Here is a 23312-nt window from a genome sequence, read left to right on the forward strand (position 1 = left end):
GCTCGAATGAAGCTTGTTATGATACTCTACTACTAGTGCTAAAAGTTTTTTCAGAAGTAACAATTGTAATTAGAATTGCCAAAATATCTGTACCAACTCGTGCTAATATAGGATACCTATGGGCATTTGTTTTCCACCATCTTAAAATATTAAAATCTTCCATCTGTGGCATAACTTTCTCATCAAAATATTAATCTAGTCAATTAAGCCTAAAAGTTTAATAATATAATTATTTTGACATTTGTTATTTATATTAATATTTTATATTTTATAATTTATTTACTAATAATTTTAAAAATAAAATGAAATAAAAAATAAAAATAGAGAAATGAGGAGGGGATGGAGATTTCGCCTCATCCTCGTCCTTCTCCAAATAAGAAACTAAGTAAAAAAAAATTATCTTTGTTCCTTCTCCGAATAAAAAACTACATAAAAAATTATCTTCTTACCCTCTCCGAATGAAAAAAATGCCCGAAGATCTTCATCCCGACAAGGATTTCTGCCGTCCCTGGAGATCAACAAAGTCACACGATCTATCACATGGGATAGATATACAAAGTCACCCGATCTAACACAGGCAGCCGCGTACTTTAGCTCAAAAAGAGAAGTGAACCGTAATGAATTTAGGTATGCCCCACACAACTTGGTGTATATTTATAAATTCTTTACTTCTACCCAAATATAGGGAACACAAGAAACGTATAGTTCTAAATAGGTTACGAACCTCAACTTCAGTCGTCCAGCTGAAGATTAAGAAAGCTCATCTTATGCCGAATACAATTTAACAATTTCTAGGCTTTAGTCCTAAAACAGGTTATTGAACTTCCACTTCAGTCGTCCTCTTGAAGATTAAGAAAGCTCTGTTCAGCGAAATACCGTTCGACAATTTCAAAGGTTCAGGATAAATACCACAACTACTAATATTTACATAGATAAATTGGATCTTTACAAAATGATTCAACATTGTTCGGGATTTTGTATCTCGGAACATGATTGATCTCCGTATCCAAAAACAATAGTGGGGGAACTTATTTTGTGGCCAATCATGTCCCTAGAAGAGGCTCCTGCAGAGATTGATCATCTTCTGTACTTCCTGTGCTCCTTATAATTGGATTTTTTTCTTTTTTTTAAGGATTGATAAGAATTACGCAATAGGAATCATCCTTGTACCAAAGAGCTTCATATTAGTTTCCCGGAATTTTCCGTTCACTGTTCCATAGTCTTCTGCTTCTTTCGGGCCTCCACGTATGCAGAAAGTTTTGCACATTTAAGTTTGGCCTGCGTCACCTCCTTCTCCAACAGCTCAATCTGCTCACATACCAGCACCAGAAAAAAATAAAGATAAAATGTCAGTTTCTTATGGTAAATTCGTATGCATGTAAACTATTCATGACTTCTTGGAGTCGCAAACCACAAGCAAGCTTACACACCATACTTACCAATTGGTTTATCTCAGTCTCCCTCTGCAGGTGTTCCTCACACCTGTAGAAAAGTATATCATGGGTTTAATCATCTGCCAAATTATTGAATAAAAGATGGAAGGGACATTTAAAGAGAATTAGATTCAAGTATAAATCTGTGTAACTAAAGTCAAATGAAATGGTATATATTGTGTAAAAAGAAATTATGCAAACAAATTGACTCATATGTATTGGCAAGCAGTAGCTCTATGCATGCTTTGGGAATCACTATAATTCCAAAGATCCACTTTGCTGAAGGAGGCATTCACAGCTTATCAAAAATATCCACCACTACCAGTTGAAACCAGCACGCAGATACTCATAATTGGACATGGAGGTGATACTGATACGGTGTGCAACACGATACCAAACTGCTCGGTAGGAAATAAAGAACATACTTTATGAAAAGCTGTATGTTCTCTTCACATATCTGATCAGCTGATATGGTCACTGGATGACCTTCAGGTGTGCCATCACTATCATGTCCCTGGAAATAACATCATTCAACCAAAAGGAAAATCAATATATTAGGAGTATACACCAACTTAGTGTATCAAATATAGTAAGGATAATAATTCATAAAATAACAGAGATCTATCAGTGCAAATTCATCTCATAAAATCGTGTATAAAATGCAAACAGGTAAAATAATTGGGCTGAACAAAATTTTTCATAAAATAATGTTTTATGATGGTACTCATGGAAGCGCAGGTTAGTTGAAGATGGTGAAAAACTCTACCTTTTGCAATTAATCTTGCTACCTAATAAATTTTATCTCATATAGCTACTTAGTAACCTTACATCAACTACATGGCAATAGAACACAAAATTTTTCAGTTAAAAAGGAAGATACATGGAGCAGCAACTCCTTGCATATTCACCGTCCATGCCACGGATGTTACAGCATAAACTAGTAGGTTTTGTAAACCACCTGCATTCTGATTCACAGGCATAGATAAAATTAGGTTACTGCTATCATCACATCTCATTGCTCCTTTTCAAGCTTTCTCTAGAGCTAGGTCTATGTAGGAGAGGATACTTGAAAGGGGACTAGGTTATAACAACCATTGTACTAAGATCCTGGAGACTGATAATATTTGCCCTTCTTAAAAAAAAAAAAGGAAAAAGAAAAAGGTGTGCCCTGCAAGTCATACTCAAAAAAACGAGTCAGTTATCTGTCCTCCATTGCTATCCTCCATCAAGGTCATAATTTTATCAGCGTGAACATGTTGATAGCTTTGTCATTGTCCTTCAGAGACAATGTTGAAAGCTTAGCACTTTTGGTTCAACTAATAGAGACAATAACTGAAACTGCACATCTAATGATGCCGATTAGTATTTTTATTTTTTAGAAACTGAAGGACAATAATCTTATACTTGAATTATTCACCTGCACTGAAACAGTCCAAGATTGTCAGGCCAGCTGCAGGATTACAGAAGTTTGACAACTACTACACATACGCCCCAAAGTCAATCTATGTGATGTGATTTCAATGTGCTCATTGTTCATACAAATATTAGTTAGGGGTAAATGGTGCAAAGATGAAATAAAATATTAATAACCTATCCCACTTACTTCTGCGATCCCAATAATGGGCTGAACAGCAGGTTTCCCATTTTCCAGATTATGCCTCACCTTACCCTGAAGAGCAACACTAGGGACATCTAGGTGCATATCTTCTTGGAAATTTGATGCGAGACCAAGTTTATGCTGGTCAGCAGGCTGCTTCTGCATATCAGGCCCATGTCCAACTGGAGATAGAACAGAGCCCCCACTTTCCATATTATAACTACTGGAAGCTGGAAGCTGATGGCCAATCAAGTGATAGTATGCTTTCCTGTCGTGTCCAGACAAAATTTCACATAGCAACAGTATGAATTTATCACTATTTTTTATCAGAAAATTTCAAAGAATTTCAAAAATCAGAAAAACATATATAATTATAAAATAAAATAAAGACAAGTAATATAAATAGAACAGATAAAATAACCATTGTACAGACATAATATCATAGCTTGAATACTTGTTTTGGGTCCTTATTTATAGCTTAAGTTTTGGCTCAAGCTGTAACTTAGCATGATACCATTGCTACTTGACAAAATGGTCTGATATGCGAATCCTTCTTGTTTACAAGAAATATAATTTTCTTTTTCAGTTTTCACACTTGTTTCAAAAACCTGTATCAAGGATTCAATTTACCATGAAATCATTGCCCGTAAGCCAGGGAAATTAGGTAAGAATTAAATGGTTATGAGATGACTACAAACTTTATTTATGCTAAATCACTAGAGAAAACTAAAATCAGCATATACTTTTTTTTTAATAATAACCAGAAATCACTCGGTCTCAGTTGGTCTACTAATACTGAAACTGGGAACTTCCTAGGTAAGTGGTCCCAGGAGGGCCATGCCATTTGACCCACTCATCAACCCTCGGGGTTATTGAAAAAGAATATATAAATCACTGGCTTTTGAAATTTGCATCAATTCTCCAAGCAATTTACAGTTAATCAATAACAAAGCATTTGAACATATTAGTGAAACTGTTTCACAGTTTTTCAATGGATGTCAGAGATGCATCACCACACAATAACAGCTGATTGGGAGAGGACTTTGGGTTAATTTTATTGATATTTGAGCTTTACTTTTTATTTGTTTTGAGATGAAGTAGATTCTATAGATCCTACGGTCCTAATCCGGTCATCTGATCAATTTAGAATGGAATAAATTATTTTTGTGATCTTTTAGGGAGTTTCTATTTTTTTGGATTTTTTTTTTTATAACCCTTCTTTGTAATATATGTTTCTCTCTTTCCTATGAAAATTAAACCATATTTAACACCATAAAGATCTGTCATGAATTTACATATAAGAAACAAACCAGTATTCCAAAGTCATCTGTTTCAGCTTAGACTCAAGCCGGACAAACAATGTAGACCTCTCAAAATCCTGCTTGTCATGTGTTGGTTCTATGAAATTCGCTTCAAGAACTCCTGTGTACATCCAGTAATGTGATATGTAAGTCAGAAAAAAAATTAATAAGAAAAATCCAACGAATAAAGTATGAATACCAACAACGCCGTTCCCTTTCAAAGAACCATCACCAGTGACTTTCCAGAAAGGCTGCAATGTGAATACACTCACCGCATCAGTATGCAGAATCACACATCACACTTTTGCAGTAACAAAAAGTGTTCATCAACCATATCATACAATCAGCATATAGCTCTGCGTAAAGCTCTATTTTTTTCTAAATCACTGTAATATGTTATAGAAAAGTTATTTCTCTGCTACAATTATAATTTGGGGTTGAACTTAACATTTACTTTTTCTTTTAACAAGACCCAGAGAAGAGAAAAGCAACTAAAACAGGACAGACTCAACTTCCTTTTTATTCTTTTCTCTGTTTTTTAAGGATATGCTATATCCTCTGGTCAACCAAAAGAACAAAGTAGGAAGTGATTCTGTTGGTATAGGCCCATAGATATTATAAGGGCAGCCAGCTGAGAAAAATTGTGTCACATTAGGAACACAAGTTTCATCTAAAACCATATCCATAGCAAGGCCCCATCTAAAAAAGACATTAAAAATTTCCTTGAGAATTACCAAAACATACCCTGATAAGGCGATTTTTATGGTACACATTGAATCCACTAACTGAAAGAGCAGGTGCCTCTTTTATAAATCCAATGGTAGTTTCTGCAGTAGCCTGAACCAAAGAATGAAAAAAATAACACATCATGTGACTGCATAGTGGCCTACATAACCATAAAAATCAAACCCTATATTTTAGCTATGCATTTTGAAGCATACATAGAGACCTAATTTTGCACAATACACTGGAATTGAAGATCTTGAGATTCCCACTTATGGGACACTAAATTCCAGCAATTTATTATTTTAAAAAAAAAAAGAAAAGAGAAAACTCATAAGAGGGTTTTCTCCATGTAAGTACAAATCGCAAAAAACATGTAGCAATATTTTTCCATTCTCACTTCAGTAACACGCTAACAGCACTCTCTGTCTGTCTACATCTTGAACAGTAAACCATTTTCGTAAGGATGGTTGTGGCACCATCAGTCAAAAAATGATGATTAGTAGGCATTTTATATGCCCATGATAAAATATTAATGTTGGCATTAAGAGGGGGAAGAAATGCGAAGATACTTTTCTTCATGAAAGCAACTTACATCTTTCAGTGGTGCCGATACTTGGGGCCTGTATGATATAACTTTTGGAAATTTCAACTCATCCGCAATATGAAACTGCTGTATAGGTTTCCCCCTTAATATGATCTTGAAGTTATCAAATTTTCCTAGATACAACATTGAAGCATATGCCTGAAAGTGATAGAAGAATTAATCAATGACTAAATAAGCAATAAAGTAAGAATCAGAATGTTTGTTCTGAGTCAAAGAAGTGTGCTGAACAAATAAACTGAATAAAGAAATTTCACATTTCAAAATTACCCTTAATGAATATCGGATGCGGTAAGAAATATGGGATTGGCGTTCCAGTACTTTTTTGGGTAGTTTTTTCAAACTTCCAGGGTTAGCCTCATCTCTCAAACATATGTCCTATGTCAAAGATCAAAGAGGAATAATTAAGGCTTTCCAAAACAAATATCTTTATACATACAATCAATAAGTCACCACATTGAAGAAAATAGCAACATGTTGTCCCGCATGAGATAAACTCACGCCATTATTATGAGAACTGGAGGCCTGATCCATGAACTTGCGACTTGTGGGTAGTGACAAGACAGACACCACATAAAGGTCCAACCAAGTAATAGATCATTAAGAGCTAATTATTGCAATCTGATCAATATTTAAAGCAAGAAGGTATCATGTTTTTTGCTAAATCTATCAAGACTAGAGAGATAATGTACAAAGACTCATAGAAAAAAAGGATAAACCATTATAATAAGTTTGCAAGTTTCAGAGCTTGACAATGCAAGAAATACCAATACAATTGACATCATAAGTTTTCATTATACATGTTAAAAATTTTAAAAACACATATTGGAATCAAGGGTTTAGAAGAATAACAAATAACAATGAGGAAACGGGGGGGGGGGGGGGGGGGGGGGAGAGGAAAGCATATTGAGATGAGGCTATGATTAAAAGTTAGAATGCTTATAGATCCAATAAGCCCTTTAAATCTTTACTTTATCCAGAGCATTACTTCTTGGTAGTTAAGGCTAAAGTACATCCATGAAAAGAATATTAGGCAGTGCGCAGACCAAGCCCAAAGTGTAACATACCTCCTCATCATCATCAAAACTCAATTCATATACGCCTTCATCATTCATCCACAAGTTGTATATTATTACTTTCGTTCCGTGTGGTCCAATATCCTCAAACTGGTAAATACAAGACAAACTAATCAGGGAACAGGCAGAATAGACTGCAGCCCATGGTTAGAAACCATTTATCACATAAAATTATTAAAACATTACTTATGAATATTTTTTGGTGGCAGAAGCCACTGCAGTGTGGGGATGTCCATGGTATACAATGTTAGAATGCATGCGGTGAGTGGCCTCAAAAGTTCTAACAACTAACAGCTCCGTCATTAGAAAAACAATCCAGTAAAATTCAGGAAATTGGGGATATATTTTCTCCTCAATTTCGCAGTATGACTGTCTCTATCCATTTACATAACATTAACTTACATGAAAAAGGAAAGAATGGGTAGGGAGAGGGAGCTCAAAACAGAAATCCCAAGAAAGCACATTGACAACCAGTATGCAAGGAAAACGCATATTTTAATTTTATTTTAGAAAAATTCAGGGTATAAAAGAAGCCCCTGAGAAGCATTAGTTTACAATATAACTGTTCTTCCAAAGTTTTTGGGCTATACCCCTTCCAACTTCCCACAAAAACAGAACAAACAAGGTTTTGAAAATTATAATAGTTACATAGAGAAAGCATTAGTATCAAAAGAAATTCATCAGTTGAGCTAGAAAAGTTCAGTTCATTGAGACCAATACATAGTCTCCCTCGGCAACACCTGTGAATGCACTTTATGCTAAGAAATTTATCAGGTGCGCTAGAAAAGTTCAGTTGATTGAGACCGATACATAGTCTGCCTCGGCAACACTTGTGAATGCATCTTTACGCTAATATTTCTATGCCTAATGAAATTCAATTGAAATACCTGTTGCAAGAGCTCACTCTTTGATGCAAAAGGCGACCATTCAAGGATGGTTTTCAAGTTGAAAGACCAATCATCCTGTGAGCTATAAATTATTGGTTCTGCCCAATGACCGGAGATATCGAAATCAATCTGCAATGGAAGTGATGCAAGAAGAAAAAGGGCCATAAGAATATAATTTTTTTTTACACCTTCACCAGCAATAACAGGAAAAAGCTCAAACATTAAAGAGAAGAAAATTCACCATTGGAACAATCACGTCATCCTGCCCAGTTTTCCGCAAATATGTATAAGATAGAAGACCGATGCTCTGGGTAGCTTTGCTAAAATTCAGATGTTAAAGCGGGGAAAAAAATCATCAATACAGATTGAAGATAGTAATCTGAATTTGGACTTACAACAAACAACTACAAGTTAACAATGAATGATGAAAGATGATATGACTATATTCATTCAAAGTGAAGCATCATGTCTACTGTTCTGACAGCACAATCCAATTAACAGAAATTATGGGACCAATACATAACCACTGCAGTTGAAATTTTAGAGACACCTGTAGCCAGCAGAAAGGAAAAAGAGCCATATTATATGAACCAAAAACAGTAACAAACAGTACCTTTCATGGGTGGCACGACTGAAAACAATCACATCAGCACCAAGCCTCATGGTACTTGTCTTGAAGCCATTACCATCTAAAAATATTCATGCACTTTAAAAATAAAGATTTAGGAAAAAACAAGCAGATGCCTAAACTAGAATTCAAGTAATCCAGAATTTAAAAAAAGAAAAAATTGAAGAAAGCAGAAAAAGGAAAAGTAAATATGATCAAAACAGTTACATTGTCCAATAGTCTTGTTCGCCTTTTTTGTAGAATATCCCAAGCTCATACATTTCCGCAGCGATTCAGGATCCATTCCACCACCATCATCTTTAAAAAAAAAAATCAAATAATGACTTCGTGTTGCCAATCAAATTCTCAAGCACTGTGCAACCACTCTACTGGAAAAAATTAAAACAGACAGATACAAAATACCTAGGAAAACTAAAGCTGGAGAATTATCCTTCATGATATTGACTCTATCAACCTTCACAAAGGTTGCACCATTTTGTACCTAAAAACACAATAACGTAAAGGCAACGTTGGTGCTTTAATAAGTTGCAAACAACACAGTTCAACGCGGTTGAGTTTAGCCACTATATGATTAAACTTATGAAAACATACATAAAATTTCAGAGAGTACCTCATCAACGGCATTGTCCAGAAGCTCAGCAATTGCTACAAAAGAAAAGGAATGAGAAAAAGAACTATTAAATTACAAAACAAAAAGTATCATGCATACATATACCTGAGCTCCAGACAATTCAATAAGTCAATCATCTCCTATACTAGCCAAACCAATGAAACAGCCAAAAGATTAATTCATTGAAAATGTAGAAGTATTAGGTAATAAATATCTTACATGCATATACTGTTACACAAATGTGCTTACTGCTTAGTATCAACTGCAAAGTCATATGTCTGATTCAGCTCAAGTACAAAAGCACAGTTAGGTATCAGCTGCCTGTACTTGGCAACTATTTATCAGCTACCCATCCGGTTATAATTGACAGCTAGTGCTTCTTTCTAAAAGCAATGATGGATTAAAGGACATAGAACATCAACCCCGAACATGTCCTAATTTTACTTGAGCTACTTGGATTTCCTTTATTTATAGATATACTGCTAAATACAAAACCTTACCTCCAAAAGCCCATTTATGAGAAGTAGCATTTGAATGCAGAAATTTCGGATGTACACGGGCATGCTCCAATGAACCTGCAATTGGCATTAAACCAAAAAAAAAAAAAAGGGCTGAGCTAAAACTGAAGACACAATAAGAGAGAGAATGAATCAAATAAAACTGGTAAAATTAGAAACCTTGAACAGGAGTTGATTTAATGGTTATATTCGCAGCATAAGTCCCAGCCTTCCAGAAACTTCTAGACTCGGGGGCTTCGTTAACTGGAGGCGACGACGCGATCGCTGCAGCGCTTTGTCGAGGTACGTTTTGCTGTGTCGTTGCCTTAGACGCAGGTGCGTTCACTTGCGGCCTTGTAGCACCAGCTGCTACATTGTCTTCATCGTCGCTACTGGTGAGTTCCACTACGTCTTGGGGATTTTCATTTTTCGATGGCATTTGTCTTTTCAGAGAATTAGGGTTTTGGAGATTTCAAATTGCTGGACGCAGTTGATAAATAAGTTTTGTTCTTGGTCGGTGATAATTCCCCTCCCTTTTTTCTGTAAAACCACCCCATTCATTAACCCACCCCCATAAAAAATTTTAAAATGAATATATTTTATAAATCCACCCCCTAAATACCAAAAACACCCTGTCTATTTAATATTTATGCTAATTTATTTTATTTTTTAAAATTTTTGTTTGTTTTAATTTAAAAAATAATTGTTTATTTGAAAATATCATGGTCATCAACACCTACGTATTTGGGATGGGTGTGTAAGGATGGCAAAAAAGGCTCGGGTTGGTCCTATTCATTTCTAGGAGTTTTGCCCCGGGCCTCTGCACAGGGTCAAGACAAGGGTTTAGGAGAAAAAACCTGAGCTAAGCCCAAACTCTCTTTTTTTTTAAGAATAAATTTATAAATTAGAATAATAAATTTAAATTTAAAAAATAATAAAAAAAAAAGAAAGCTTGAATCTTTAATTTATATATATATCAATAATGAATCAAAATACTTAAAATTATAATGCTAAGCTCTTTTTTAAGTATTAATTAATTAAGAGAGTCCGTGAATTAGAGAATTCAATATAAAAATACTAAATTTATAAACTTTTATTTATTTCATTTTCTTTAGTTATATTTTATTTTTGAAATATTTATTTTCTTTAATTAATTGTTGATTATAGTAACTTGACTATTATTAATTCATTTCAAGTTTACAATAATTTTTAAAAAATTTGAAAAAATAAGTAAAAGTCTAAGCCCAACCCTTACACTTCAAGCCCTTAAATTGTCAACTCTATGCATACATATATTTTTCTTGTCTATGAGAGAAGTGAATTTATTGAGAACTTTTGAAGGGAAGCTCTATATAAGGAGAGGAAGCTTAACAAACGACTTAAAAAAGAAAAGAGTTTTTTTCCAAATCAACCATGTACTACTATCGGTCATACAATGATGGCATTGTGAATCTCATTCCTATTCTAGTTTTTTGGCCGAGTTAGATGTGGTCTTTTATTTCTTAGGGAGTGAAAGGGCTAAGGGGAAAAGGGCCCCTCTTGTGAATTCAAAACAATTTGGCATTGGTTCATCCTCTTGCAATCATCAATGTAACTTATCAAACATGTTAATTCCATTTAACAAAATACAAATATCAATAATCCATTCCCAAATGCCAAAGTTTATGATCAACGGACACTTGAGTCCGCCATAACCTATCAACAATGGCTTATCAAAGCCTTCATTCCATATTTCCCTTTCTTTAATACAACAAGCCTTGCATCTCAAGCACTTAACAATCCATGTAATCCTCTTGACAGTTCAGTGGGCAAGCAGTTTGAAATGTCTTGATGATTGTTCAAGAGAGTGTTTATGTTTGGTTTTGAAATGCAGCATCAAAATTGCATCATGTCTAAGACAACACCATTAATGTGAATTACACCAGAGGGGATAGAAGAGCATCAACTGGCATGTCCTTTGGAGTAGCTAACATCATTCCTTCGTCCATGATCTACATAAGATTCAATGCATGCTTAACATTAGTGCTAATGTATGCTTTTACATTGGATATGAATACATGGTTAACATTAATTATAATGCACGCTTTTACATTAAATATCAATGCATGCTTAACATTAATTTTAATGCATGCGTTTAATTTGAATATCAATGCATGCTTAACATTATTTTAATGCATACTTTTACATTAAATATCAAATATGCTTAACATTAATTATAATGCATGCTTTTACATTAAATATCAATGTTTGCTTTGTCCATACATCTAATCCGCATGCATTTCACATTATCAACCATATGCATTCAATTGTAATATATACTAACCAAAGTGAGTCTCTTTAGTCAATAATTATCTAGCAACTCCTTGATTTTTAATTCAAAACAAATAAATAGTTAATGCATGTGAATCAACACTGAATATATGAGATTTAAGATTTAGTATTTTAAACTAAATTTATTATTATTATTTTTATTATTAAATGATTAGTTCTCCACTAACTTATTTCACAAGACATTTTCTCATGGGTTAAAGTCCTCCGCTGCTTAGTAACTTGGGTCCATTGTAAAATATATACCTTATGGACTGAATTAGGTCATTGGGTTTAGTATCGAGTTTTAGGTAGTAATACGAGTAAAAATCTTTCCAAGTTTGAGCAATGGTTTTGTTCTAGAAGGACAAAGAATGATCTTGGTAACATTTTACAAACAACATTAATTTTTAAGTTTTACTCTAAAAAATAAAATTCATTATTTCAACTGGGTCTCTCGTTATTTTGTAACACCCGTTTTCGAGACGTGGGGTGGGACCGTGAGCGATAGTTATGTTCACAATAGCTTACACATATGTAAATTTTACCCAACGGATAAATGAAGTATTATTTTGCGTTGATTTTATTAAGTTCGCAGGGGAGTGCTTTGTATTCAAAAGGTAAGCCATCATTCCAGACTTACCCCCATGAGTCTACGATCTAATTTCTCTCCAACAGTAACAACAACGGAAGACTAAATTCGTCAATGCAATCTTCAACAGCAGATACAGGGGCTCCCAACAACAGCAAGCATGGACACCAAAAAAAACCTTCGATTCATCTTCATCCGCCACAGTTGGGGTTTCAAATAGAAACACCAACATGTCACCATTGACGCCTAATTGGTTCAATCTGCCAAAAGAACTCTACTTAGCAGTAACACAATAACTCAACACGCGAGTGGACACATTCCATATGCACGCAGTTTGAAGATCATTTCGACATCAAATCCCTCCACCTCCCAACACCATGATTCCAAGAACCCTTAAAGTTCCCTTCCCAAATTGTTACAGTGGTAAAAAACGCGGCCACATTTTGCTCACTGAGGCCTCCGTTTACGCTATACAGTCACTTCACAAAATCTCCAACGCACATAACACGACCAAAACTTGGATAATCAAACTCCAACAGTCAACCACAGGCTCAGGTAAGGTCCTTGTTAATGAACCTCTCTCTACTCTTGTTTTTAACAATTTGCCCGTGGAGACAGAGAGGTTACCGCAATCTCTTAACCTCTTAGACTATCGGGTTGATGAAATTGCCAAAGCGTACGCTCTGGAGCTCTATGCTAAAGATGAAGGTGAAACTTTTAACTATAAGTTTAAAGAAGGACATTCTATTTTGGTTAAAAAAGTTGTTGTGTCCACTCGTCTTGACGAGAAAAATGATCTTCAGTATTCTATTATGGCATTACTTAGGACTGGGTCAGTGGGTGTGTTTAGAAGTGAAGTCAAGATGTGGAGTTTTGTAGACATTGGTCCTTATCATAGCTCTAGTTTTGAGGATGCTGAGTATCATGATAAAAAGTTTTATGCTTTGGAGGCAAGGGGTCTCACGGTGCCTGTGGACTGCAAATCTTTGGACGTTACTCATGTTGCAGGTCCGGTGCTAGACTAGCATACTTCAAGAAGAAAGTTTTTAGCCAAGTGGAGTCATGATCATTCCTGGTATTTTATCCTCAAGTACTACGTGGATGATTGTAGTAGCTTTATTTGGGGAATGAGCTACGGCGGTAGCGAAGAATTCAATTACCTAGCTCGTTTAAAATTTTTAAGCTTGATGAAAACAAACATAGCTGTGTTAGAGTTTATGTAAGGAGTAAGGAATGGGAGAATTGAGCGATTTTTGTGGGGAATGATAGCTCTTACATTGTTTCCGCCAAAGACTTCCCTGGCTGTAAAATCAATTGTGTTTATTTTTCTGAAAATGCTCACAGTACGGTTGGATTTAATAGTAATCACCCTGGGGCTTATGCCAGTCTCTATGACTTTGATGATGATTTTGTTAGCCCTCTTTCTGTTTTGCCATTTTATTCTAACATCTTTTAGCCACCTCCAAGCAGGCTGAGGTCGAATCCCGCCGCGCTTTGCGTCGACCCTAGCCCCCTCCCCCCCTCCGGCCCCCTGGTTGTTTAATTATATATTAATGTAAGTACATGTGGTTTTTTCTTATAGCAAATATTTATGAATTTCAAACAACATTATATAGATAATTATTAATTATTTTCCCTTTCTTATCTATTCTTGTGAATTGATATTAATGATGCTCCCTTTGAACTTGATCTTTATAGATTAGTGGCTTGAAGAGAATTGCTGCATCGATGTGGACGTTGCATGGTTGCAGCTTCTTCTTTAAATGATCTATAACTTTTAGTAGCAATCTTTAGAAGACATACTAGCTAGCTAGCTAGCTAGTCCATAAAGGTTTTTAAGCACCAATTGTTTTGCTATTTTATGTATTCACGGATTGTATTTGTGCGCTTCCTAAACATGCCAAAGCATTCGTGGATTAATGTTAATGTAGTAACGATCGAACCGTTTGTAACTTTATGCGTTCTATGCTATTTCAGGGTTGTTGTCAATTCTTTAATAGCCGTTTGGTCAGCGTGTTAACTTGCACTTCTTAATTCCGCTGCATTCACTACGTCTCACATTAGTGGACTTCCTCAAATTCTTCCTTACTAGTTAGTATTTAGTTGATGGCTTGTTATTTTCTTTTTAATTTTCCCAAAGAGATGTAGAGCCATCATTTAAAGTCGTTTTATCTTCGTAGCTTAAGAGACACGTATTGAATAGTATATTTTAGTTCTATTAAATTTTTAATGAGTAATACTTCGAAGTGTATAGATACGAAGTGTTTTAATTTCAAAAATTAAAAAAAAAAAATGAAACAAAACGTCCATGTTCTGAAGACACCATGACCATCCATGATCCATCCAACTATTGTAGTTGGGCTTGTGTTGAGTTATGTTGTACCCTATAACCCATGCACATTCTCTTTGCAGGCGCTGCCCCGCCTTCAGCCTCTTCTTGTTATTTGTCCCGGATATTCTATTAAGAAATTGACTCCTGCCAGTAATATTTGTATACGCTAAATCCTTTATATTTAAAGAAAATATGCATAATTCATCCAGTAAAAAAAGGCAGGGTATATGACACTATCCATATAACACAGCAGAAGAAGAAGGTATCTCTTGCAGTCGCAGATCGAATGGCAATACCACCATAAGACACTACTAATATATCTAAAGATCTGATACTTCCGTTTAGAATTTTGATAGCCCACATGGAGAGATCGGAATTTGCTTTGGCTATCTCTGTTTATTTAATTAGTTTTTTTTTCTTTTTTCCCCGCTGCTCCATCATCATGATAATAATAATATAATAGTAATAAGTAATAACAACAACAATAATTTAAAAATAATAATAAAGAATGCTGCGAGATGGATTCCTCCTAACATGCCAAGCTAGTAGCAAATTGGGCTCTTCCATATACAAAAAAAATGGAGGACCCTTTTATTATTAATTATTAAAACCCTCACTTCAGAAGTTGCTGACTTGTTTTAATATATAAAACCTCCACTAAGTTCTAATTTCTCTCCAATATTAAATTTTTGTAAGCCAGTTTTGTGGGACAGCCTCACGTATTTGATCTCTGTCTCATCTCATTCATTCATTTCTGTAATTCCAAAATTCTCTGGTGCGTAGTCCAGCGGCGGCAGCGCCTGCAAAGAGAATGTGTATGGTGCCTGAACGAGCAAAGCTGCACTTGGCCATGACAATTTTTCAATTTGGTTATGCGGGAAACCATGTTATCATGAGAACTGCACTAAATATGGGCGTAAGCAAGCTTGTTTTTCCACTTTACAGGAACATCATAGCTGTGATTGTGCTCGTGCCCTTTGCCTATTTCTTAGAGAAGTATGTGATTAATCTGTTCTGTTTATATACCACTCAAGGTGTATATATATATATATACACACACACATTGGTTCCTAATTTCTTCACAATTCTTACCCTGTTTCTTTGCAGAAAAGACAGGCCAACGCTAACCTATTCTTTTCTGTTACAGTTTTTCCTCCTTGGACTTGTTGGGTATGATCTATTTCTAAAGATCAAGCATTGGTTATGATCATGAAATTTTGTAAATCACAAACGCCTTTTTTTTTCCCCAGAATAACATTGAATCAAGGATCATACATATTTGGTCTGGATAACACCTCACCGATATTTGCTTCTGCAGTAGAGAACGCTGTACCTGCTGTGACCTTTATCATGGCTGTCCTACTCAGGCAAGCAATTACACTCACATTCGTTAGTCTATTAAGTCAACTTTGATTATTACTCTTTGATAGCTGAAAATTTTGAAATAATAGTGTTTTCTGATGCTCTGGCTTTCAGAATAGAGCAGATACACTTGACCAGGAAAGATGGAATAGCCAAGGTTCTTGGAACTCTTATTTCTGTTGGCGGGGCTTCAGTCATTACCTTGTACAAGGGGCCAATTGTTTACAGGCCAAATTCAGCTTTAGATCAGTCACAGTCACAAATGTTGTTGTTGGGAGATACCAAAGAAAAGAACTGGACCTTAGGCTGCATCTGTCTTATTGGCCACTGCCTGTTTTGGTCCAGTTGGATCGTGTTGCAATCACCTGTTCTGAAGAAATACCCAGCTCGGCTCTCCGTCGTCTCATATAGTTGCTTTTTCAGTTTAATGCAGTTTTCGGCCATTGGAGCATACTTTGAGAGAGATTCAGCAGCTTGGCAATTTCACTCTGGCTGGGAAATCTTCTGTGTTTTCTATTCGGTATGAACTCTACTGGTAACATGATCATTCTATTATAAGTCTGATAGCCTGCTTTGATCTTAATAACCTAAGCAGTCACATCTTAGCATATCAGTTGCAACTATCCCATGTAATCTAAGCCAAATTTAAAATCAGCATCATTCATTCCTGTCTCTATATTCTTGCTTTCTAGTCCTAATTAACAATACTTGAAGAATTTTTAATTTCTGTGCATGTCAGAATTCAAGCTTTACCATATGCTTGTGTTGCTATGTTATTCCATATTCACATTTTATGTATGTAGTAGCTTGTGACCGTAGTAGTAAAGACACTTTTTTCAAGTTGGTTCTCTTTTCTTCTTCATATTTTCAACCTCCTTTCACTGGAAGAATTACAAAGAAATTAGTGACTGCAGGGTTTGGTGGCTTCAGCAATGTCATTTGCAGTGCAGATATGGGTCATTGACAGGGGAGGTCCCATGTTTGTATCAGCATATTTACCTGTGCAAACCATGCTCGTTGCCATTATGGCCACCATTGCTTTAGGAGAAGAATTTTACTTGGGAGGGTAGGTCTTGTAATCCATACTACCAATCAATTATTTTTTTTCCCCTCTTGAAACTTCTCCGCAAATCTCACCAGTTATCCACTTAAAAATTTGCTAGCTTGAATTTGACAATCAATCTCAGTTGAAGTGCCTCTATTTTGAGGCATATTCTAAATTATTGCGCAACAGAATGCTTAATCTCGTTGTTGTGGTTATTAGAGTTTGTTTAGTCTTCTTGTTATTTGTTTTAAATGCAATGTGCAGGGTCATTGGAGCATCGTTGATCATAGCTGGACTGTATCTGGTTGTTCTTGGAAAAGATGAAGAAAGTAAATATAACACAGAAAAGGCCATGATTACCGTATCTGAGAACACTTGGGCGGCTAAATCCTCTGTAGTCCAGCCATTACTTCCCACCATTAATGAATCCTGAATACAATATTCCAGAAGAGGTACAAAATGCCCTCAACTTTCATCTCCGCCATCTCCAGATATCAAGTCACTAGCAACAGCAATTCACTAAGTGAAGAGGGGCTTGAGATGAGAGAAAAAGACGACATATTTTTCACGATCAGCTCTCAGAGATAGACAAAGGCAAGGCTTCAAATCAAATTTGATCTTGTAATAATTGAGGAAAACAAAGATTTACTTTGAAAAAATTTGATAAATGTTAACAGAATACTGTAGAGTAGAGTAACTTCTCTGCATACTTATGCCACTCAAATTTGGTCAATGATAGTAATTTTCAGAATTTGGTCCATGATAGTTCAGTTGAGCTACAAGATAAGCCTTCAGCTTTCACTTCCACCATCTCACGAACTCCCGATTTCAAGTCAACAGCAATAGCAATTGGTTTTTGCGTACAGTGACTTGAAATCAATTGAAAAAGAAGAACATGCAAGGGACAAATATATTTTTCAAGATCAAATAGTAGACAACCAGACAATGCATTAGAGAAGTACCATGATGATAACATATTTATCTGTAATTTACTTCCCTGGCTAAGAAAATGCACATCTGAGAAATTATTTATGTATTCCACCAGCTAGTTAGTTGTCCATCACAATTTTAGGAATTTTTAGAGCCAAAGAATCAAGGATTTGCAATATCAAGATCACTGATTCCAATTTGTTAAATATTAAATTTCGCTATTACAATATTCCTGAAATGAATTGAATAGCAAAGCATTCTTTGGAATATGATTGCGGCCAAGTCCGACTTTATAGAAAAGTTAAAAGGCCATATCGAAGTCTGATTTCAATCTAGCACCAGCAACAAGCCGTGAAGCTGCAGTTATAGTAGGATCTGTGGCAAACGATGAAGCTGAACCTCATTTGCTTTGGGAGTGACACGGTAAAATTATTTTGAAGAAATTTTCTAATGGAACTCCATAGGAAAAAAATACATAATCATCAACAACTGAAACAAAACAAAACATAAAGTTATAGAACTCAAAATAAAAATGCTGAATCGATCACGAATCGAACTGAGCAGGCATCGCAAGAACACTAACTAGTCCAGCAAAATGGAAGAAAACGACAAGAAAAAATTCAAGCATTGAGCCACAAATATGATCCCCTAAACATTTATTTTCTTGTTAGCCTAGCAGTGCTCTTCTTCTGGGTACCAGTATCTATTGAACAACCACTGAGAATCAGCAACAACAGCTTCGTTGTCATGGTTACGGTGCCATGTAAAGTGGGCATGAGTTCGATTTTTAATGTCAAGCATCGCATGTCCAAAGCTTGCTTCCCTATATGCCGAGTAACTAGGCTGTGGTTCGGTAAAACTGCAAAGAGGAACAGTGAATCAGATAAGTTAAACTGCAGCTTCTCTATTTTCATGAAATACAAAAGACAATTTTGAGGAATGATAAATGAAGCTCACCGATCAGCAAGACCCTCTATATTTCCACCATCACCAATAGTTAGATAGACTGGAGCAGAAGGGTCCTTAACTGGGGTGCTTAATCTATTTGTGATGTTGTATTGCACATTTGAAAACCGATTCTGGAGTAATTGAAAAAGTTTGGACAAGTTAATATATCAATGTGCCACTATCAATTTACTTAGTTCTGAATTTTGAAATTGGAAACTCACTGTACGCTCGTATGAATGCACATGACCAGCCACGACTAAATCAACTTTGTGTTGAACAAACCAAGATTCAAACGCCACTCTCATACTCTCTCCTTCCATATAGTGGTAGCTATTGCTATTATACCATGGGGAGTGAAGAAGAACAATCAGCCAAGGAGTCTCCGCTCTGTTAACCTTCGGCAATTCTTTTTCAAGCCAGGCGTATTGAGGAGTATATTTCCCTGTTTCAATAAAAATTATAATCATTAAGGTGAATAAGAAGAAAAGATTTTCCCTGCAGAAAAGATTTTCTAGAAAATCTTTTCTAGAAAGAGCGATAGACAAACTGAGTAAAGAAGTTTCATACCGTAAGCTGAATAAGAAGAAAGGACAATTATGTAGGCAGATGCACGCTTTATGGAATACCAAAGCGGAGATGTACTCTGTGATGCCCTGTAGGGTACATGGTAACGATGCGTATAGGGCTTGAAAGGAACATTTTCGCCCTGGAAATACAAGAAATTAGATAATCAGCAGTACTACTGAAGATCAAATTGGAATCTAATTTGCCGGCCAGGCCAGGCCTCAACAGAAAATTACAATTTCAGGAGCATAATCGAGTTCATGGTTGCCAGGAACCCAAATCCAGGCTTGATATGCAGTGCTCTTCTCCACAAAACGGCCCCATGAATCCCACCTCCTATTGTCATGTTGCGGATGATCGTCTGCATACGAAAGATCTCCAACAAACAACACTGCTTGTCCTTTTGGGTTTGAAACATAGTGCTCAAATGTCTGATTAGAATCATATGTTTGTCCCAAATCACCTGTTGAATCAAAATTTGTACTAAGTTAAATCATTCCCTAATGCGAAGGAAGAAATTAAACAAACTGCTTACCAATAATGCCAAATGTGTAAGGAACATCCGGTCCAACTTTCGGAGGAGTTGTAAAGTGAAACCGACGAGTCGCATTGCCAGACCCAAGTTGATAGAAGTACTTGGTGTCATACTGCAAGTATACCATTAGAAACAAAATTTTCAAGTCAATTTCATACAAAACTTAAAATAAAATGGTAGAAATAACAATGCCATGTACTAACTTTTAGTCTTTTAATAGTGGCATGGTGAATGTATCCAGAAGAATAATTAAAATATCTGTAAGTTTTGATTATTGAATGAGTTTTGTGCTTTCTCTTGGAGTTAGCTTCCCAATGAGTCACAACATTCGGATATTTCTCATCCGGTGTCACCCAAGAAACAATCACACTCCTGCCATCATGATCTCCCTGAGTTATATGAACCTGCAGAGTGCAAACCCATATTACAAAATTCTTTAAGCGATTCCAAACTAAACAAGAAAACCTGAACTCAAAAGTTTTATGATCCTGTAAAGAAGCAACACCTGCTCAGGTGCATTGAAACCAGGAGGTGGAGGGAAAGCGGCGAGTGGCATATCAACTGATGGCTCAGCCTTTCTCACATAACGACTAGTGACCCCACCATTGCAGATCCCAACAATGTTCAGCAATAACAGAAGCAATAATGTCAGCAAGTCCACGGTACCAACCATGCTTCCAAGATTTTAGGTTTCTTTGATGTCTTTTAAAGGAAAAAGAGATCACCTTTTTTTTTTTTTTTTGAAAGAAAAGAGATCACCTTATTTATACTTTTTCAGCCTGGAATTTTTTTTTTTTGGGAATATTCTCCTTGCATGTCGTTTATGTTATTTGAAAGGATCTTATCACTCAGTGTCATTTCATTGTATGTTATTATCAATATTGGTTTTATCTCGTTTATAAAGCGATCAATTATAAAAACTCGAATTTAAAATTCAATAGAAGTCGAAATAGAAAGGAGATATTTACACCGTTTTTTAGGCTTTCAGTTGTGACACTGTACGGAGGCTTTCTCAACAGCTTTGGCTGATATGCCACGAAGTTAATTTTGGTTTGTATTTAACGAGGAAAGAATTTGACTGAAATCCACTCTCTTGTGTGAGTGTGGTAATGGATAGGGCGTTTAGAATTGAGGTGTTATAATTTTTAAACTATAATTATTATGAAAAAAAATTATAATTATAAAATAAAAATTAGTAATATATAATAAATATAAATTTAAATAATAATTTTAATAAAATTATTAAAGATATAATATATTTTTTATTATACAAATAAAAAATTATATCAATATATTTTTAAAACTACAACAGTGAGTATTTACTAAATACTTTAGTGCTGTATCTTTTAAGCTACAACTGTCCAATTTCAATTCCAAACGCAACTTAAGGGAGCTTGTCCTCTGTCACGAGATGACAATTGACGTGCTCTACATAGCCTGTAACAGAAATCAAATCGATGACAGTTCACGAAATGCTCCAACATTACGTAGGAGATATCATAATAAAAAACATATGGCGACCTACGTACGCCACAACACTGGATTTTGATACACGAGGGGGCAATAGGAAAGTGTCTATTTCCCCGTCAATAAGCAAGTTAGGGACACGGCTATGATACAGGGACTCAAAGTCCCTGTATCATAGAGGGGGTCAATTTATTGACCCCTTTGTTGTTTGGCTGCCATCTGGCAGCCAAACAACTTTTTTGACTGGCAGCAACCGGTTTTACAGCCGGTTGCTGCCATTAATATGTTTTTTTTATTTAAATAAATTAAAATAAAAAATATTTAAAACGAATAATATTTAAAAAATAATAATAATAAGAAGTAAAAAATGACAAGTAAAGTAAAAATGAAAAAAAATATTTTTTATTATAAATATTTTAAAAAATAAAATAAAATGTGTGTTAACAAAAAGACAAAAATTTTATTCATTTTCTATGAAATTTATCTCATGTTTAACATTTTAAGTTTCATATTTTATGTTTTATGTTTCATGTACTGATTTTTCAAATACCCCAAAAATTTTTTTTTTGCACCCGTTTCATGTTTACGTTCTATGTTTCATGTTTGATGTTCTATGTTTCATGTTTTATGTTTCATGTTCACTGTTACGGAGGGACTCATATTTTATGTTTGTTGTTGCATATTTTAAGTGATATGTTTCATGTTGGTTGTGCAATGTTTCATATACTGATTTTTCAAATACCCCGAAATTTTTTTTTTTGCACCCGTTTCATGTTTACGTTCTATGTTTCATCTTTGATGTTCTATGTTTCATGTTTTATGTTTCATGTTCACTGTTACGGAGGGACTCATATTTTATGTTCGTTGTTGCATATTTTAAGTGATATGTTTCATGTTGGTTGTGCAATGTTTCATGTACTGATTTTTCAAATACCCCGGAATTTTTTTTTTTGCACCCGTTTCATGTTTACGTTCTATGTTTCATGTTTGATGTTCTATGTTTCATGTTTTATGTTTCATGTTCACTGTTACGGAGGGACTCATATTTTATGTTCGTTGTTGCATATTTTAAGTGATATGTTTCATGTTGGTTGTGCAATGTTTCATGTACTGATTTTTCAAATACCCCGGAATTTTTTTTTTTGCACCCGTTTCATGTTTACGTTCTATGTTTCATGTTTGATGTTCTATGTTTCATGTTTTATGTTTCATGTTCACTGTTACGGAGAGACTCATATTTTATGTTCGTTGTTGCATATTTTAAGTGATATGTTTCATGTTGGTTGTGCAATGTTTCATGTACTGATTTTTCAAATACCCCGAAATTTTTCTTTTTTGCCCCCGTTTCATGTTTACATTCTTTGTTTCATGTTGGTTGTGCAATGTTTCATGTACTGATTTTTCAAATACCCCGAAATTTTTCTTTTTTGCCCCCGTTTCATGTTTACGTTCTTTGTTTCATGTTTGTTGTTCTACGTTTCATGTTTTATGTTTCATGTTCCATGTTACGGAGGTACTCATATTTTATGTTTGTTATTGCATATTTTAAGTGATCTGTTGCATGTTAGTTGTGTAATGTTTCATGTACTAATTTTTTAAATACCCCGAAATTTTTCTTTTTTGCCCCCGTTTCATGTTTACGTTCCACGTTTCATGTTTGCTGTTCTACGTTTCATGTTTGACGTTGTATGTTCACTGTTATGGAGGTACTCATATTTTATGTTCGCTGTTGCATATTTTAAGTAAAATGTTTTATGTTTGTTGTTTAATGTTTGTTGGAATGATGAATGTTGCATCTTGATTTATGTTTTACTACATGGCTTGATATGTTTGTTATTATATGAATTTATGCTTCATGAATTAGATAGCTTGAT

At 35.1% G+C, this 23312-nt stretch overlaps 3 protein-coding genes across 6 annotated transcripts; 1 reads left to right on the forward strand and 2 right to left on the reverse strand.

Annotated features, from left to right (window-relative positions):
• Positions 1-895: 895 nt before the first annotated feature.
• LOC102625668 (protein MICRORCHIDIA 2-like) lies at positions 896-9914 on the reverse strand. 3 transcript variants are annotated; one of them, XM_006466818.4, is made up of 18 exons: positions 9537-9912; positions 9360-9434; positions 8860-8894; positions 8652-8730; positions 8457-8546; positions 8235-8310; positions 7863-7941; positions 7622-7750; positions 6726-6824; positions 5929-6036; positions 5650-5799; positions 5076-5168; positions 4531-4582; positions 4341-4452; positions 3037-3298; positions 1859-1947; positions 1440-1482; positions 896-1308 (listed from the first exon to the last, which is right to left on the reverse strand). In XM_006466818.4, exons 1-18 carry the CDS (start codon positions 9793-9795, stop codon positions 1207-1209), a joined length of 1932 nt encoding a protein of 643 aa, XP_006466881.1. In that variant the 5' UTR covers positions 9796-9912; the 3' UTR covers positions 896-1206. The 3 variants fall into 3 exon arrangements, 1 of the variants encoding a protein (XP_006466881.1); XR_003064869.2 differs by having other exon boundaries at positions 1204-1308; positions 1730-1947; positions 9537-9914; XR_003064870.2 differs by having other exon boundaries at positions 1205-1308; positions 1756-1947; positions 9537-9914.
• Positions 9915-15254: 5340 nt separating this feature from the next.
• LOC102625392 (protein WALLS ARE THIN 1-like) lies at positions 15255-17749 on the forward strand. 2 transcript variants are annotated; one of them, XM_006466817.4, is made up of 6 exons: positions 15256-15583; positions 15695-15757; positions 15838-15954; positions 16064-16469; positions 16864-17015; positions 17259-17749. In XM_006466817.4, exons 1-6 carry the CDS (start codon positions 15399-15401, stop codon positions 17425-17427), a joined length of 1092 nt encoding a protein of 363 aa, XP_006466880.1. In that variant the 5' UTR covers positions 15256-15398; the 3' UTR covers positions 17428-17749. The 2 variants fall into 2 exon arrangements, with proteins under 2 accessions (XP_024950847.1, XP_006466880.1); XM_025095079.2 differs by lacking the exon at positions 15695-15757 and having other exon boundaries at positions 15255-15583.
• A 743-nt stretch (positions 17750-18492) lies between these two features.
• Positions 18493-20850, reverse strand: LOC102625295 (purple acid phosphatase 5). Its single transcript, XM_006467090.4, has 8 exons — positions 20477-20850; positions 20175-20375; positions 19972-20083; positions 19673-19899; positions 19440-19578; positions 19094-19314; positions 18882-19003; positions 18493-18783 (listed from the first exon to the last, which is right to left on the reverse strand). The coding sequence occupies exons 1-8, from the start codon at positions 20642-20644 to the stop codon at positions 18597-18599; spliced, it is 1377 nt and encodes a 458-aa protein (XP_006467153.2). The 5' UTR covers positions 20645-20850; the 3' UTR covers positions 18493-18596.
• Between the last annotated feature and the right edge of the window lie 2462 nt (positions 20851-23312).

This window comes from Citrus sinensis, chromosome 7, assembly GCF_022201045.2.
Source record: "Citrus sinensis cultivar Valencia sweet orange chromosome 7, DVS_A1.0, whole genome shotgun sequence".
Taxonomy (NCBI): domain Eukaryota; kingdom Viridiplantae; phylum Streptophyta; class Magnoliopsida; order Sapindales; family Rutaceae; genus Citrus; species Citrus sinensis.